This window comes from Camarhynchus parvulus, chromosome 10 (genome assembly GCF_901933205.1).
Source record: "Camarhynchus parvulus chromosome 10, STF_HiC, whole genome shotgun sequence".
NCBI classification, from domain to species: Eukaryota; Metazoa; Chordata; class Aves; order Passeriformes; family Thraupidae; genus Camarhynchus; species Camarhynchus parvulus.
In genome coordinates, this window is record NC_044580.1 from 3,357,500 (window position 1) to 3,373,556 (window position 16,057).

At 47.2% G+C, this 16,057-nt stretch overlaps 1 protein-coding gene across 1 annotated transcript in view; it reads left to right on the forward strand.

Annotated features, from left to right (window-relative positions):
- The first annotated feature begins 35 nt into the window (after positions 1 to 35).
- Positions 36 to 16,057, forward strand: part of ARID3B (AT-rich interaction domain 3B) — a 30,822-nt gene continuing 14,800 nt past the window's right edge. The window contains 4 exon segments of the mRNA XM_030955659.1: positions 36 to 148; positions 2,978 to 3,563; positions 11,617 to 11,688; positions 13,829 to 13,901. Of these exon segments, the coding sequence (XP_030811519.1) occupies positions 3,024 to 3,563; positions 11,617 to 11,688; positions 13,829 to 13,901 (685 nt within the window). The 5' untranslated portion in view covers positions 36 to 148; positions 2,978 to 3,023.

Below are 16,057 nucleotides of genomic sequence, written 5' to 3' on the forward strand. Positions count from 1 at the left end.
CGGGCGAGGAAGGGGCGGGAGGGGGGAAGGAGGAAGGGAAAGGAACGGGAAGGGAAAGGAAGGGAAAGGAAGGAGGGGAGGACGGAAGGAAGGAAGGAAGGAGGAGCTGAGGCGGCCGCGCACGGACCGGCGGGACCCACCACGGGAGGTAACGGGGGAAAGCGCGGTGCTGAGGGGCGGGTGCAGGTGGGGTGGGGGGAGCCCTCGGTATTTCCGCCTGAGGGGAGGGTCGGAGCCCTCGGTGAATCCCGCGGTAAAACCTGACATTAATTAGCTAGTTAGTTAATGAATTAATTAATTACCGGCCCTCGGTGCGGGTTTAGCTCTTGCAGGGCGGTTCCCGAGCGCTGCTTCCCACGGGAGCCGCTTAAAATGGGGAGTTAAAGGGGCTGGGAGGGCATTGGAACCGCGCTGTGCGTGCGGGAACGCGGTGCGGGCCCTCCGGAGTGCGGGAACAGGCTCTGAAAACCGGGGGGAGAACGTGCAGGTGAGGGGGGACACAAAAAGTGAGGGGGAGAGACGCCAAAAGTGGCGTTGAATGTGAAGGAGGGACAGAAAAAATGAGGGAGGGACGCAGAAAGTGACAGAAGGGAGATCCTGAAAGTGAGGGAGGGATACAAAAAGTGGGAGAGAGAGATCAGAAAATGACCCTAAAAGTGAAGGAGGGACATAAAAAATGGGGGAGAGATCCTGAAAATGAGGGAGGGACACAAAAAACGGGGGAGAGGCAGCAAAAGGGACCCTGAAAGTGAGGGAGGGACACCAAAAAATGACCCTGAAAGTGAAGGAGGGACATAAAAAATGGGGGAGAGACCCTGAAAGTGAGGGAGAGGCACAAAAGGTGAAAGAGGGACAACAAAAGTGACCCTAAAAGTGAGGGAGGGACACAAAAAGTGACCTTGAAAGTGAGGGAGAGACACAAACAGTGAGGGAGAGATGCCAAAAATTACAGGGGGAGACCCTGCAATCGAAGGAGGGACACAAAAAGCAGGGAAGGGATGGCAAAAGTGATGGAGGGAGACCCTGAAAATGAGGGAGAGACACAAAAAGTGAGGGAGGGACACAAAAAGTGATGCTGAAAGTGAAGGAGGGACACAAAAAATGGGGGAGAGGCAACAAAAGTGACGAGGGGAGACCCTGAAAGTGAGGGAGGAACACAAAAAGTGAGGGAGGAACACCAAAAAATGACCCTGAAAGTGAAGGAGGGACATAAAAAACGGGGGAAAGATCCTGAAAATGAGGGAAGGACACAAAAAACGGGGGAGAGGCACCAAAAGGGACCCTGAAAGTGAGGGAGGGACACAAAAAGTAGGGGAGGGACACCAAAAATGACCCTAAAAGTGAAGGAGGGACATAAAAAACGGGGGAAGGATCCTGAAAGTGAGGCAGGGACACCAAAAATGAGGGGGGGGACCCCAAAAATGACCCTGAATGTGAGGGAGGGACACAAAAAGTGGCAGAAGGGAGACCCTGAAAGTGAAGCAGGGACACAAAAAGTGGGGGAGAGACACAAAAAGGGACCCTGAAAGTGAGGCAGGGACACCAAAAAATGACCCTAAAAGTGAAGGAGGGACATAAAAAATGGGGGAGAGACCCTGAAAGTGAGGGAAGGACACAAAAAGTGAAGCAGGGACATAAAAAGTGATGGGGAGAGAGCCCAAAAATGAGGCAGGGCCACAAAAAGTGAGGGAGGGACACCAAAAGTCATGAGGGAGCCCAGAAAGTGAGGGAGGGACACAGAATGTGAGGGAGGGACGCAAAAAACTGGGGAAAAACACCACAAGCGACCCTGAAAGTGAGGCAGGGCCGTGAAAGGTCCAATATATATAAATGGATATAAATATATGTATATAATATGGATATATATATATATAAAAATTTATTTTTAATTTTGTTTTTTATTATTTATTTCTGTTTCTTCCTATGAAGTGGCAGGGATTTAGCCACGGAGTGAGAGCACGGAAGAATTTAGGGATAGCCTGGCATGGATGTGCATATATATGCATACATATACATGGATAGATAGATAGATAAATAGATATAAATATATATATAATTTACTTTTAATTTAATTTTTTATTATTTATTTCTGTTTTTTCCTACGAAGTGGCAGGGATTTAGCCACGGAGTGAGAGCACAGAATTTAGGGATAGCCTGGCATGGGTGTGTATATATATAAAAGAATGGATATAAATATATGGATATATACGTGTATATATATATATATGTGTGTATATATACATATATATATAATTTATCTTAAATTTATATTTTATTATTTATTTCTGTTTTTTCCTATGAAGTGGCAGGGATTTAGCCATGGAGTGAGAGCACAGAAGAATTTAGGGATAGCCTGGCATGGGTGTGCATATATATATATATGTGTATAAATATATATATGGATATAAATATATATATATATCTATAATTATTTAAGGATAACCTGGCACGGGTATATATATGTATGTATATATATATATATGTATATAAATATATGTATATAATATGGATATATATATATAATTTATTTTTAATTTTATTTTTATTATTTATTTCTATTTTTTCCTATGAAGTGGCAAGGATTTAGCCATGGAGTGAGAGCACGGAAGAATTTAGAGATAGCCTGGCGCAGGTTTATATATATATATAAAATTTTTTTTTTAATATAAATGTGGCCAAGTCCTCGTGGCTGTTCCTTTCAGGGCAGCCCCAGCCCCATTGCTGCCCTGGCAGCAGCTCCTTTATGGGAGCCCGTCCCGCACAAACGCCTCGGGCACCTTGGGGCAGAGCAGAGCCGCACACCCAGCGCAGCGCAGCCGCTGCCGCCCGGGGCTGTTAAAGCCTCGCTGATTGTTTCACGCTCTCCTGCACAGGAAAGAGCCCCGGCTCTGCTCCGTCCATCCCCTCCCTTCCTGGGGAAGGGATGAAAGCAGCAGCTCCGGCCGCTCTGCCTCAGCAGCGTTTGTGTCCCCGGCAGATCCTGCGCGGCTCCCGCCGGGGCCGCCAGCCATGCGCACGGCGGGATGAAGCTGCAGGCGGTGCTGGAGCAGCTGCAGAAGCAGCAGAAGCAGCAGCAGCAGCAGCAGCAGCAGCCGGCGGTGTCCATGGATTGCCGGGAGCGCCGCCGGGAGCCGCAGGTGCCCTTCCCGACCCCGCCGCCCTTGCCCGGCCGCGCCCCGGGGCTGCCACCCGCTGTCCCCGCCGCTGTCCCCACCGCGGGCAGAGCCCCGCCCGCGGCGGCCGGGCCGCCTTTGGAGCAGAGCAGCGGCAACTCTGAGGAGGAGGAGGAGGAGGATGAAGAGGAGGAGGATGAAGAGGAGGATGATGAAGAAGACGGCGCTGAGCTGGAGGATGGCCCCGGCGTGGCCGGCCAGGAGAGCTGCTCTGCCCTGCCGTGTTTCCGCGCTCCCAAAGGTGCCCACGGCAAGGGCAGAGCGGCGTGCGGTGCCAGCCCCGTGGCGGGCACCCAGCAGGGCAGGGAGGAGCCGGGCACAGACCCCGCCCAGCGCTGCGCGGTGCCCGCTGGGCGCCCCGGCTGGCGCCTGGACGAGCCGCTCAAACAGGTCAGTGCTGGCGGTGCCTGCAGAATCTCCCCTGTTCCCAACCAGTTTGTACCAAAATAATCCCATTCTGTTCCCTCAAAGTACCAGGTGGGAGGTGCCAGGAGCTTGGGATATGTTTGGGGTTGTTTTTTGCTTTCTTCCCCCGAGCTGGGTGTGTTTTGAAACCCCCCAAATGAGAGTGGGATGACCCAAATTTGGTCACTTTTCCCCCAAGAATTACCATCTTGGGGGACACAAAGTGCAAATTTTGTGTTTATTTCCAGGATTTATCCCCATTGCTGCTCTCACCTCCAGCCCCTGCTGAAAGTTGGATTTCGGGCCAGCCCAGCAAATCCTTCCTACCTTAAATCAAAAATTACAGGAAATAATATGAATTTCACTCAGAATTCTTTTAGAGCAGAATCTCCCCTGTTTCCAACCATTTTGTACCAAAATAATCCCATTCTTTTCCCCCAAAGTACCAGGTGGGAGGTGCCAGGAGTTTGGGATATGTTTGGGGTTGGTTTTTGCTTTGTTTCCTGAGCTGGATGTGTTTTGAAACCCCCAAATGAGAGTGGGATGACCCAAATTTGGCCGCTTTGTGTCCCCCCAGATTGTCCTTGTTGGGGGAAAAAGTGCAGGTTTTGTGTTTATTTCCAGGATTTATCCCCATTGCTGCTCTCACCTCCAGCCCCTGCTGAAAGTTGGATTTCGGGCCAGCCCAGCAAATCCTTCCTGCCCTAAATCAAAAATTACAGGAAATAATATGAATTTCACTCAGAATTCTTTTAGAGCAGAATCTCTCCTGTTTCCAACCATTTTGTACCAAAATAATCCTATTTTTTGCCCCAAAGTGCCAGGAGCTCAGGGTGTGTTTGGGGTTGGTTTTTGCTTTGTTCCCCCATACTGGATATGGGATGTGGGATGACCAAATCTTCAATTTCCCTTCCTCAGGAGTGCTGCAGGAGGCTGTGCTGCCTTGCTGGGCTCCCTTCTGTGAGGAGATCCCACCAGAACTTGCCTTTAGGGCTTTGCCTGCTCTGTGAGAGCCTTTGTGGGGTGGGATTTTTGGGGAAAACCTGGTGGTTTGGTCATTTTAGGTGCAGGCTGCTCCCTGCTGATGCCTCACTGGTGTTACTTCTTGTCAGACCTCAGGGATGTTGGAATTGTGGATTTTTGGGGGCAGGGGGATGTGACCTGATCCTGGGAGGCAGAGCACTTTATATTCCAGGGGAGGGGAAAGGGGAAAGGGAAAGGAAAGGGAAAGGGAAAGGAAAGGGAAAGGAAAGGAGAAAAAGGAAATTCAGAGGATTCCCAAAGGAAAGGGGGAAGGGAAAGGAAAAAGGGAAGGAAAGGAAATTCAGAGGATTCCCCAAGAAAAGGGAAATGGAAATTCAGAGGATTCCCAAAGGAAGGGAAAAAGGAAATTCAGAGGATCCCCAAGAAAGGAAAATGGAAATTCAGAGGATTCCCCAAGGAAAGGGAAATGGAAATTCAGAGGATTCCCAAATGAAGGGAAAAAGGAAATTCAGAGGATTCCCCAAGGAAAGGAGAGGGAAATGGAAATTCAGAGGATCCCCAAGGAAGGGAAAAAGGAAATTCAGAGGATCCCAAAGGAAAGGGAAATGGAAATTCAGAGAATCCGAAAGGAAAGGAAAGGAAAATGGAAATTCAGAGGATTCCAAAGGAAAGGGAAATGGAAATTCAGAGGATCCCAAAGGAGAGGGAAATGGAAATTCAGAGGATTCCCAAAGGAAAGGGAAAAAGGAAATTCAGAGGATCCCAAAGGAGAGGGAAATGGAAATTCAGAGGATTCCCAAAGGAAAGGGAAAAAGGAAATTCAGAGGATTCCCCAAGGAAAGGAGAGGGAAATGGAAATTCAGAGGATTCCCAAAGGAAAGGGAAAAAGGAAATTCAGAGGATTCCCCAAGGAAAGGAGAGGGAAATGGAAATTCAGAGGATTCCCAAAGGAAAGGGAAAAAGGAAATTCAGAGGATTCCCCAAGGAAAGGAGAGGGAAATGGAAATTCAGAGGATCCCCAAGGGAAGGGAAAAAGGAAATTCAGAGGATCCCAAAGGAAAGGAAAGGAAAATGGAAATTCAGAGGATTCCAAAGGAAAGGGAAATGGAAATTCAGAGGATCCCAAAGGAAAGGAAAGGAAAATGGAAATTCAGAGGATTCCAAAGGAAAGGGAAATGGAAATTCAGAGAATCCGAAAGGAAAGGAGAGGAAAGGAGAGGAAAGGAGAGGAAAGGAGAGGGAAATGGAAATTCAGAGGATCCCCAAAGGAGAGGGAAATGGAAATTCAGAGGATCCCCAAAGGAGAGGGAAATGGAAATTCAGAGGATCCCAAAGGAGAGGGAAATGGAAATTCAGAGGATCCCCAAGGAAGGGAAAAAGGAAATTCAGAGGATCCCCAGCTCCTCCCCTGCAGAGCCCCAGAGGTGAGTTAGGATGCTGAGGCAGACAAAGCATTGTAGGGTAAATTCAGTGCCACATTGATTTGTAGGATTGGTGGCAGCTCCCAGGAGTTCAGGCTGCACACAGGGGCTGCCAGCACCTGCAATCTTGTGCTCCCTTGCTCTCGTGTTTTCCTCACTCTGGGGTGAATGAATCAGTGACTCTGGGCTGGCACTGAGGATCCCTCTTCCCACCCCACATCAATCCTGGTTCCTCTGAGTGTTTGGGAGCAGGAGGAATTCAGAGAGCCCAGCTTTTCCTCGAGGATGAGGCAGCAGGTTCCTGTGGGAACACGTGAAAGGAACTCCATCAAAAAAAAAAAGCAATTAATGGTTAAAGCTCAGCCTTTCCCTTCCCCATCCTCCCTGCCATTCCTGAAATCACTCAGATGTTTTCAGGGGCTGCCTTTGAAGCTGGGGGCTGCTGAATTGAGCTCTGTGATTAGCCAGGTTCCCATTGCAGGAGCTGCTGTGGGCAGTAATTACCCCTTGGCTCTCCCTGCCTGAGAACTTGCAGCTCAGGGCAGCAGCCCTGATCTTATCAGCGTTTGTTCTACAACAGTTTTTCTTTCTCAGAGCATCTGTTTCACTTCCTAAGGCTTAACTCTGCCCACAAAAGGAATTTCTGTGGATTCCCTGATAATCCTGAAATTGCTGCCCCAGTTCCTTTTCATTCACTCAACCCACAGGGCAGGGGAGGGCTCATCCCCAGGTGGGTATTTCAGCAGATTCCTGGAGTAAAAAACCTAAAAACCCCTGCAAAACCCCTGCAAAACCTCTGCAAAACCCCTGTGCAAAGTGAGGAGGTGCAGCTGAGCCTGGAGTTTTTATTCCAGCAGGAGTTTTTATTCCTCTGCTCTGGAAGGTTTTTATCCTGCAGAGGATGGGAAGTGTCGGTCGCCTTGGCAGCTCAGGGGTTAATTCTGGGCTGGGCTGGGCACCGGGCAGGGCTCTGGTGGCACAGGCAGGGCTGTGGTGGCCCAGGGAAGGCTGTGGTGGCCCTCAAGGTGCCAGTGGCACAGGGACAGCTCTGGTGGTCCATAAGGTGTTGGTGGCCCAGGGAGTGCTCTAGTGGCCCAAGGAAGGCTGTGGTGGCCCTCAAGGTGCCAGTGGCCCAGGGAAGGCTCTGATGGCCCCTGAGGTGTCAGTGGCACAGGGATGGCTGTGGTGGCACAGGGAAGGCTGTGGTGGCCCATGAGGTGTTGGTGTCACAGGGAAGGCTGTGGTGGCCCATGAGGTGTTGGTGTCACAGGGATGGCTCTGGTGGCACAGGCAGGGCTCTGATGGCCCCTGAGGTGTTGGTGGCACAGGGAAGGCTCTGGTGGCACAGGCAGGGCTGTGGTGGCCCAAGGAAGGCTGTGGTGGCCCATGAGGTGTTGGTGGCACAGGGAAGGCTCTGGTGGCACAGGCAGGGCTCTGGTGGCACAGGCAGGGCTGTGGTGGCCCAAGGAAGGCTGTGGTGGCCCATGAGGTGTTGGTGGCACAGGCAGGGCCATGGTAGCACTAGAAGGGCTCTGGTGGCCCAAGGAAGGCTGTGGTGGCCCTCAAGGTGTCAATGGCACAGGGAGCGCTCTGGTGGCCCCTGAGGTGTCAGTGGCACAGGGATGGCTTTGGTGGCACAGAGGGGCTGTGGTGGCCCCTGAGGTGTTGGTGGCACAGGGAGGGCTCTGGTGGCCCAGGGAAGGCTGTGGTGGCCCTCAAGGTGTCAGGGAGGGCTCTGGTGGCCCAGGGAAGGCTGTGGTGGCCCTCAAGGTGTCAATGGCACAGGGAGGGCTCTGGTGGCCCCTGAGGTGTTGGTGGCACAGGGAGGGCCATGGTGGCACTGGAAGGGCTCTGGTGGCCCAAGGAAGGCTGTGGTGGCACAGGGAGAGCTCTGGTGGCCCCTGAGGTGTTGGTGGCACAGGAAGGGCTCTGGTGGCCCAGGCAGAGCTCTCTGAGGTGTCAGTGGCACAGGGATGGCTCTGGTGGCCCAGGGAAGCCTCTGGTGGCCCATGAGGTGTCAGTGGCACAGGGAGGGGCTCTGGTGGCACAGGAAGGGCTCCCTGAGGTGTCAGTGGCACAGGGCAGGCTGTGGTGGCCCATGAGGTGTCAGTGGCACAGGGAGGGCTCTGGTGGCACAGGGAGGGTTCCTCAGGGAGCCCTCTCCTTGTCCCCTGGCAGCAGGAATTGTCCCCAGACCCTCCCCAGAGCAGCAGGAGGAGGTGCAGTGGCTGCCCCAGCTCAGGTCACACCAGGTGACAGCAGGTGGCAGCTTTGGTGGCCATATGGCCAAAGCCTGGTGCCCTCAGCTGCCCTAAGCTCCTTTTCCCTGGAGGTGCCCCCCAGATCCCAGGGTGGAGCTGTGGACAATGGGATGGATTTATTCTGCTCATCCTCTGCCATTCTGGTCTAATCACCTTTTGTTTTTGTTTTAATTTCCTACAAAACAACCCAAATATGTTCTGTTTAACTTTTCCAGAGTCTTTCAAAGTTCTATTCCCTGAGAATTATCCCAAGTTCATACCCACTGGTGGGAGGGAATTGCCTCCTTTAATCTCTCTTCTTTCTCATCCCTGCTCTCAAATGGAGTGGAATAAGCTCTCAGCATGACCAGAATTCCCTCTGGAAGCAGAATTTGCTGGATTTATATCCAGGGAAGGCTCAGAAAGCTGAACCTGCACAAATCCCTGAGCCTTGGAGTGTGCTGGGAAATCCCTGCTGCCTCCTTTTGCTGCCCCTCTCTCTGATTCTGGCTGCTCCATGGGTTTGATCCCAGTGAACAGTTTTAGGAGCAGCTGGATGCTTCCATAATTAGCCAAAAATCCATGGGTTTAATCTCTGCTGGAGAGAGAGAGAGAGAGAGAGGCTGAGGGAGAAAGGACATGGGGATGGATCTTCCTGTGAGCAAACCCAGCCTGGAGAGGGCTGGGGATTGATCCTGTGCCACAAACAGCTGACACAACAGAAGTGCCAATAATCCCCCATTAAATATCTCTCCGTTGATGGGGCTCCCTGGCTAATTGACTTTCCAGCAGCAATTAGTGGCTCAAACCCAATCAGCAGGCATTAGGGAGCTCGGGGGTTGGGGCACGGAGCTGTGCACGAGCTCTTCATCTTCCTCATTCAGTGGGAGCCTCACAGCCACATGGGAGTTTGGGGTGCTGCAGCACCTCCACAATTCCCAAAGGGGACTTTTGGGGTGCTGGGATCTTTTCTCTCCCTATGTTTGGCAGGGTGGATTTGGCTCTTCCCTTTTCCAGCACACAATTTCACAGAGTGAGTTGGTGTTCTCAGGGTGAGAATTCAGAATTTAGAATTTATTTCAGAATTCAGAATTTATTTCTCCAGAATTCCCAGGGGGTGCTTTTGGGACCTTTTCTCCTCATGTGTTTGTCCCAGGTGGATTTGGCTCTTCCCTTTTCCAGCCCACCCGGGACTGGGACTTTATGGAATTGATGTTCTCAGGTTGCCTGTATTTATTTCAGGGTCATCCTGGCCTTCCATCCAGCTGGAGCTGCTGGTTTATTTCAGAATTTATATCTCCAGAATTCCCAGGGGATGCTTTTGGGGGTTTTGCACCTTTTCTCCTCATGTGTTTGTCTGTGTGGATTTGGCTCTTCCCTTTTCCAACATGTGCTGGACTGGGACTTTATGGAGTTGATGTTCTCAGGGTGCCTGGATTTATTTCAGGATTATCCTGGCCTTCCATCCACCTGGAGCAGCTGGTTTATTTCAGAATTCAGAATTTATATCTCCAGAATTCCCAGGGGATGCTTTTGGGGGTGCTGGGACCTTTTCTCCCCATGTTTCACTCTTCCTTTTTCCAGCAGGTGCTGGACCAGGACTTTATGGAATTGATGTTCTCAGGATGTCTGGATTTATTTCAGGATCATCCTGTCCTTCCATCCAGCTGGAGCTGCTGGTTTCCATCCTTTGGAGACCACTCCAGCATGGTGATTCCCAAATGGAATAGGGCCTAACCTGATTAATCCTTTTAAGGAGCCTTAATCCAGCAAAGCTGAGCTTGAAATTTCTCTGGTGGAAAAATCCACATCCTCCTGGAGTCAGGGCACCAGAGGGATTATTCTCCTCCTTCTGCTCCTGCTTTTCAGAGAAGGACAGGGAGAATGGCCTGGAGATCAGGAAGGAAGGGTGACACTTTCACCAGGGGCTCTGTGGAAAAAAGAGGGACATGAGGGCAGAAATCAGCTCTGCAGGTGCTGGATGTCACCCCAGCAGAGGCACAGAGGAGGTGACATCCTGCTCCTCAGGAGGGGACGTGAAATTCCGCTTCCCAGGATTTGAAATCCCTCACGGGGAAATTTAAACCCAAAACCCCTAAAAAGTTTTGTGTTAAAATTTAAGAAACAAACAGAACTTTTAGGTTTTTTTCAGTCTTTATGTTGTTGTTTATTTTTTTCTCTCGTCAACAATTCAGCACACCCTCTATATACCAAACTTAGTGTGCAAAAAAAGCACCAAAAAATCACAAAACACGCAAGTTTGAGATAGTTTTAAAACAATTTTGTTTAATTAACACTTAAACCTTTTTACCAATAACTAATTATTTGTCTTGTTACCCAACATCCACATTTCAGTTCTTTCCAACCAACCAAACACTGCAGAAAGTGGAGCAGATGAAGAATAAGATCCAACAACACCCAAAATCTTCCATCTTGTTTCCTTCTACCTCCATACCAAAAACCCAAAACTCTTTTAAGTTTTTCACCCTGTAATAAACTGGGTGCATCATAAAATAATATAATTAAATACTTAATACATTATAATTTGTATATTATATATTATATTTTATATATTATATATAGAATATATAGAATATATAAAATATATAACACATTTTTATATAATATATAATATATTGTATATTTATATACTTTATATTTTATATATATTATACTATATGTAAAATATATAGTATAATATCTATAAAATATAAAATATTTTTATATATTATAATATAGTCTATTAGAATATAATATATATAATATATATATAATATATATTATATTGTATCACATACTATATATAATTATATATTAGATACATAATCTATTATATGTAATTATTAAATAATAATAATTATAATTATTAATAATTCTATATTAGAATAATATAAATTATTGATTATATATAAAACAATAAATATATTGTTTATTTATATGTTTATTTTATTAAACAATAAAATAATAAAATATCCATTTATTTCACACACTCATAGATTCCAATTCACCCCAAAGTTTTAGAAGCTTTTTTTGATTTTAATTTAGCTTTTAATTTTAATTTTTTCTTTTAGTTTCGCTTTTAATTTTAATTTTTAAATTCTAGTTTAGCTTTTAGTTTTCAGTCTTTTTGTAGAAGTGTTTTAATGTCCATAAATGAAGATGAAAAGCAGTGCTCTCCTAGGGATCCAGCCTCAGACCAGACAGAGAAACATTCCCTCTCCCCTGAATTCCAGCACCAGGAAACTGGGACAGAACCACAAATCCCCTCCCCACCTTTCTCACCCCCTCAGGCTGAACCAGCAGCTGCTTTCCTGGGTGTTTGTGCCTAAAAACCCTAAAAACCCCAAAGCTCTGGAGCCTCTCCCTCCATCCTGAGCTGGTTTTCCTCCCCAGAACGGCGGCGGGAGCTGGAGCGACGACGGCGACGGCGCCCGGGGAAGGGAAATCTCCCGAGACTTTGCCAAGGTCTGTCTGGGCAATTTGGGAAATTTGGGTAATTTAGGGAGCTTGGGGAATTTGGGGAATCCTCCCCTGATCCATGGCACAGCCCTCCCTGCAGGGATTTTATGGGAAAATCGCTTCGTTCTGCAGTTTGGGGCTGGTTTGTTGCCTTGTGTTGGGTTCCAATATTTAAAATTGTTATTGAAATAAGAATTAACAACCAAACTTTGGGTGTTTAAAAGCTTTAATCCAGTTTTTCTGCAGCTGGGAGAAGAATATTCTCCCTCTGGAATGCTGTGCTCGTGGATTTGAATGTGCAGCAGCTGGAGGGGTTCAGTTTAAACTGAGGCAGCTCTGCTGTCCCAGAGCTTCCCCCCCAAAAAGCCCCAAAAAGTTCCTCTCTTTTGGGATACACTGCCTAGAGGAATTAATTTTAATGATTTGGCTGCTTCAAGCCCAAATTAGAAATAATAAATATTGATAAATAGTTCTATTTTATAAATATTTATATTTTCCATCATATTTATATAAATATAAAAATTCCATTCTCTAAATACGTCTACTTTATAAAATATTAATATTTTATAAATATTGATTATTTATAGAAATGTAATATAAAAATTTGATTTAGAAATATGTGTGTATATATAGAAATATAAATATTTATGAATAATAAGATCTAAATAGTAGATTAAAAAATTATTCCCACGGCTAATCAGTTCTGGGCTGGTTTCTGGCATTTCTGAAGGCTTCTGGTTTATTCCAGTTCTGGGGATTCATTCTGTCTCTGGGGATTCCCATTCCATTTCTGGGGATCTTTTCAGTTTCTGGGGTTCTTTTCCAGCTCTGGGGATCCTTTTTTGTTTGTTTGTTTGTGTTTTTGGCCTAGGGATCCTTTACATTCCTGAGAATCCTTTTTTTTTTTTTGTCTGGGGATCCATTCCAGATCTTTTTCATTTTCATTTTTCTTTTCCACCTCTGGGAATCCATTCCATTTTTGTCAATCCATTCCAGCTCTGGTAATCCATTCCATTTCAGGTCATCTTTTAATTTTCTTTTTTTTTTCCCTATCCATGGGGATCCATTCCATTTTTGAGAATCCATTCCATTCCTGGGGATCCATTCCATTTCTGGGAAACCATTCTCTTTCTGGGGATATTTTTCATTTTCATTTTTCTTTTCCATTCCTGGGCATCTTTTCCAGCTCTGGGAATCCATTCAGTTTCTGGGGATCTTTTCAATTTTCATCTTTTTTTTTCCAGCTCTGGGAATCCTTTCCATTTCTGGGGATCCATCCCATTCCTGGGAATCTTTCCCATTCCTGGGAATCCATTCCATTCCTGGGAATCCATTCAATTTCTGGGGATTATTTCCACCTCTGAGGATCCATTCCAGCTCTGGGAAACTTTTCCATTTCTGGGGATCCATTCCATTCCTGGGGATCCATTCCAGGTCTGGGAATCCCATTCCATTTTTGTTGATCCCTCCCATTTCTGAGATCCATTCCATCTCTGGGGATCCATCCCATTTCATCTTTTTCATTTTCTTTTTAGTTTTCCATTTCTGGGCATCCATTCCATTTTGGGGGATCCATTCAATTTCTGGGAAACCGTTTCCTTTCTGGGGATCTATTTCATTTTCATTTTTCTTTTCCATCCCTGAGGATCCATTCCAGCTCTGGGGATCCATTCAATTTTTGTTGATCCATTCCATTTCTGGGACTTCATGCCATCTCTGGGCACCCATTCCATTTCTGGGAATCCATTCCATCCCTGGGAATCCCATTCCATTTTTGTTGATCCATTCCAGCTCTGGGCATCTTTTTCATTTTCTTTTTATTTTTCCATCTCTGGGGATCCATTCCATCTCTGGGAATCTTTTCCATTTCTGGGCATCCATTCCATTTTGAGGAATAAATTCAATTTCTGGGAAACCATTTCCTTTCTGGGGATCTATTTCATTTTCTTTTTTCTTTTCCATCCCTGAGGATCCATTGCATTTCAGGGATCCTTTCCATTCCTGGGGAGCTTTTCCAGCCATGGCCACTGAGCCCCCAGGACCCCTCTCTGTGTCTCCTGTGCTGTCCTTTCCCCCAGAAGCTGCCAGAATTCTGGAATGTTCTGTCTGCTGGGAGCTGTGCCCTCACTGTGCTTTGTCCCCCCAGCTGTACGAGCTGGACAGCGACCCCGAGAGGAAGGAGTTCCTGGATGACCTCTTCATCTTCATGCAGAAGAGGGGTGAGTGACCTTTCCTGCCATTCCAGGGGTGACACGGGCCAGGAGAGGGAATTCTTCCCTCCTGAGGCTGGAAAAACAAATCCTGGGAGTCCTGGGCTGAAGAACTGCTTTGTTCCCAAAAAACCTCAAATCCAGCTCTTCCCCTTTGACCAAAGTGTTTCTGACATCCCAATCCCAGACTCAAGAGCTGCCTGGTTCCCAAAACCCCCAAATCCAGCTCCTCTCCTGAGAACAAAGTGTTTCTAAAATCCCAGTCCCAGACTCAAGAGCTGCCTGGTTCCCAAAAAACCCAAATCCAGTTCTTCCCCTTTGAGCAAAGTGTTTCTGACATCCCAATCTAGGGCTGAAGAACTGGTTTGTTCCCAAAAAATCCCAAATTCAGCTCTCCTGAGAGCAGAGTATTTCTGACATCCCAATCCCCATCTGAAGAGCTGCCTGGTTCCCAAAAAACCCCAAATCCAGCTCCCCTCCTTGGAGCAAAGTGTTTCTGACGTCCTAATCCCAGTCTTGTTCCCAAAAAAACCCAAATCCTACTCCTCTCCTGAGGGCAAAGTGTTTCTAATATCCCAGTCCCATTCTGAAGGGCTGCCTGGTTCCCAAAACCCCAAATCCAGTTCTTCCCCTTTGAGCAAAGTGTTTCTGACATCCCAATCCAGGGTTGAAGGACTGGTTTGTTCCCAAAAAAACCCCAAATCTGTCCTGAGAGCAGAGTATTTCTGACATCCCAATTCTGGGCTGAAGAACTGCTTTGTTCCCAAAAAAAACCCAAATCCAGCTCTTCCCCTCTGAGCAAAGTGTTTCTACCATCCCAATCCCAGACTCAAGAGCTGCCTGGTTCCCAAAAACCCCAAATCCAGCTCCTCTCCTGAGAACAAAGTGTTTTTAAAATCCCAGTCTGGTTTTAAGAAAACCCCAAATCCAGCTCTTCCACTTTGAGCAAAGTGTTTCTAACATCTCAATCCCAATCTGAAGAGCTGCCTTGTTCCTAAAAAACCCCAAATCCAGCTCTCCTGAATGCAAAGTGTTTCTAACTTCCCAGTCCCATTCTGAAGGGCTGCCTTGTTCCCAAAAAACCCCAAATCCAGCTCCTCTCCTGAGAACAAAGTGTTTTTAAAATCCCAATCCCAATCTGAAGAGCTGCTTTGTTCCTTAAAAACCCCAAATCCAGCTCAACTGAGAGCAGAGTGTTTCTGACATCCCAATCCCAGACTCAAGAGCTGCCTGGTTCCCAAAAAACCCCAAATCCAGCTCCCCTCCTTGGAGCAAAGTGTTTCTGACGTCCTAATCCCAGTCTTATTCCCAAAAAAACCCAAATCCTACTCCTCTCCTGAGGGCAAAGTGTTTCTAATATCCCAGTCCCATTCTGAAGGGCTGCCTGGTTCCCAAAAACCCCAAATCTAGTTCTTCCCCTTTGAGCAAAGTGTTTCTGACATCCCAATCCAGGGCTGAAGGACTGGTTTGTTCCCAAAAAACCCCAAATCCAGCTCTTCCCCTTTAAGCACAGTGTTTCTACCATCCCAATCCCAGACTCAAGAGCTGCCTGGTTCCCAAAAACCCCAAATCCAGCTCCTCTCCTGAGAACAAAGTGTTTTTAAAATCCCAGTCTGGTTTTAAGAAAACCCCAAATCCAGCTCTTCCACTTTGAGCAAAGTGTTTCTAACATCTCAATCCCAGACTCAAGAGCTGCCTTGTTCCTAAAAAACCCCAAATCCAGCTCTCCTGAATGCAAAGTGGGACTGGGAAGTTAGAAACATTCTGAAGGGCTGCCTTGTTCCCAAAAAACCCCAAATCCAGCTCCTCTCCTGAGAACAAAGTGTTTTTAAAATCCCAATCCCAATCTGAAGAGCTGCTTTGTTCCTTAAAAACCCCAAATCCAGCTCAACTGAGAGCAGAGTGTTTCTGACATCCCAATCCCAGACTCAAGAGCTGCCTGGTTCCCAAAAAACCCCAAATCCAGCTCCCCTCCTTGGAGCAAAGTGTTTCTGACGTCCTAATCCCAGTCTTGTTCCCAAAAAAACCCAAATCCTACTCCTCTCCTGAGGGCAAAGTGTTTCTAATATCCCAGTCCCATTCTGAAGGGCTGCCTGGTTCCCAAAACCCCAAATCCAGTTCTTCCCCTTTGAGCAAAGTGTTTCTGACATCCCAATCCAGGGTTG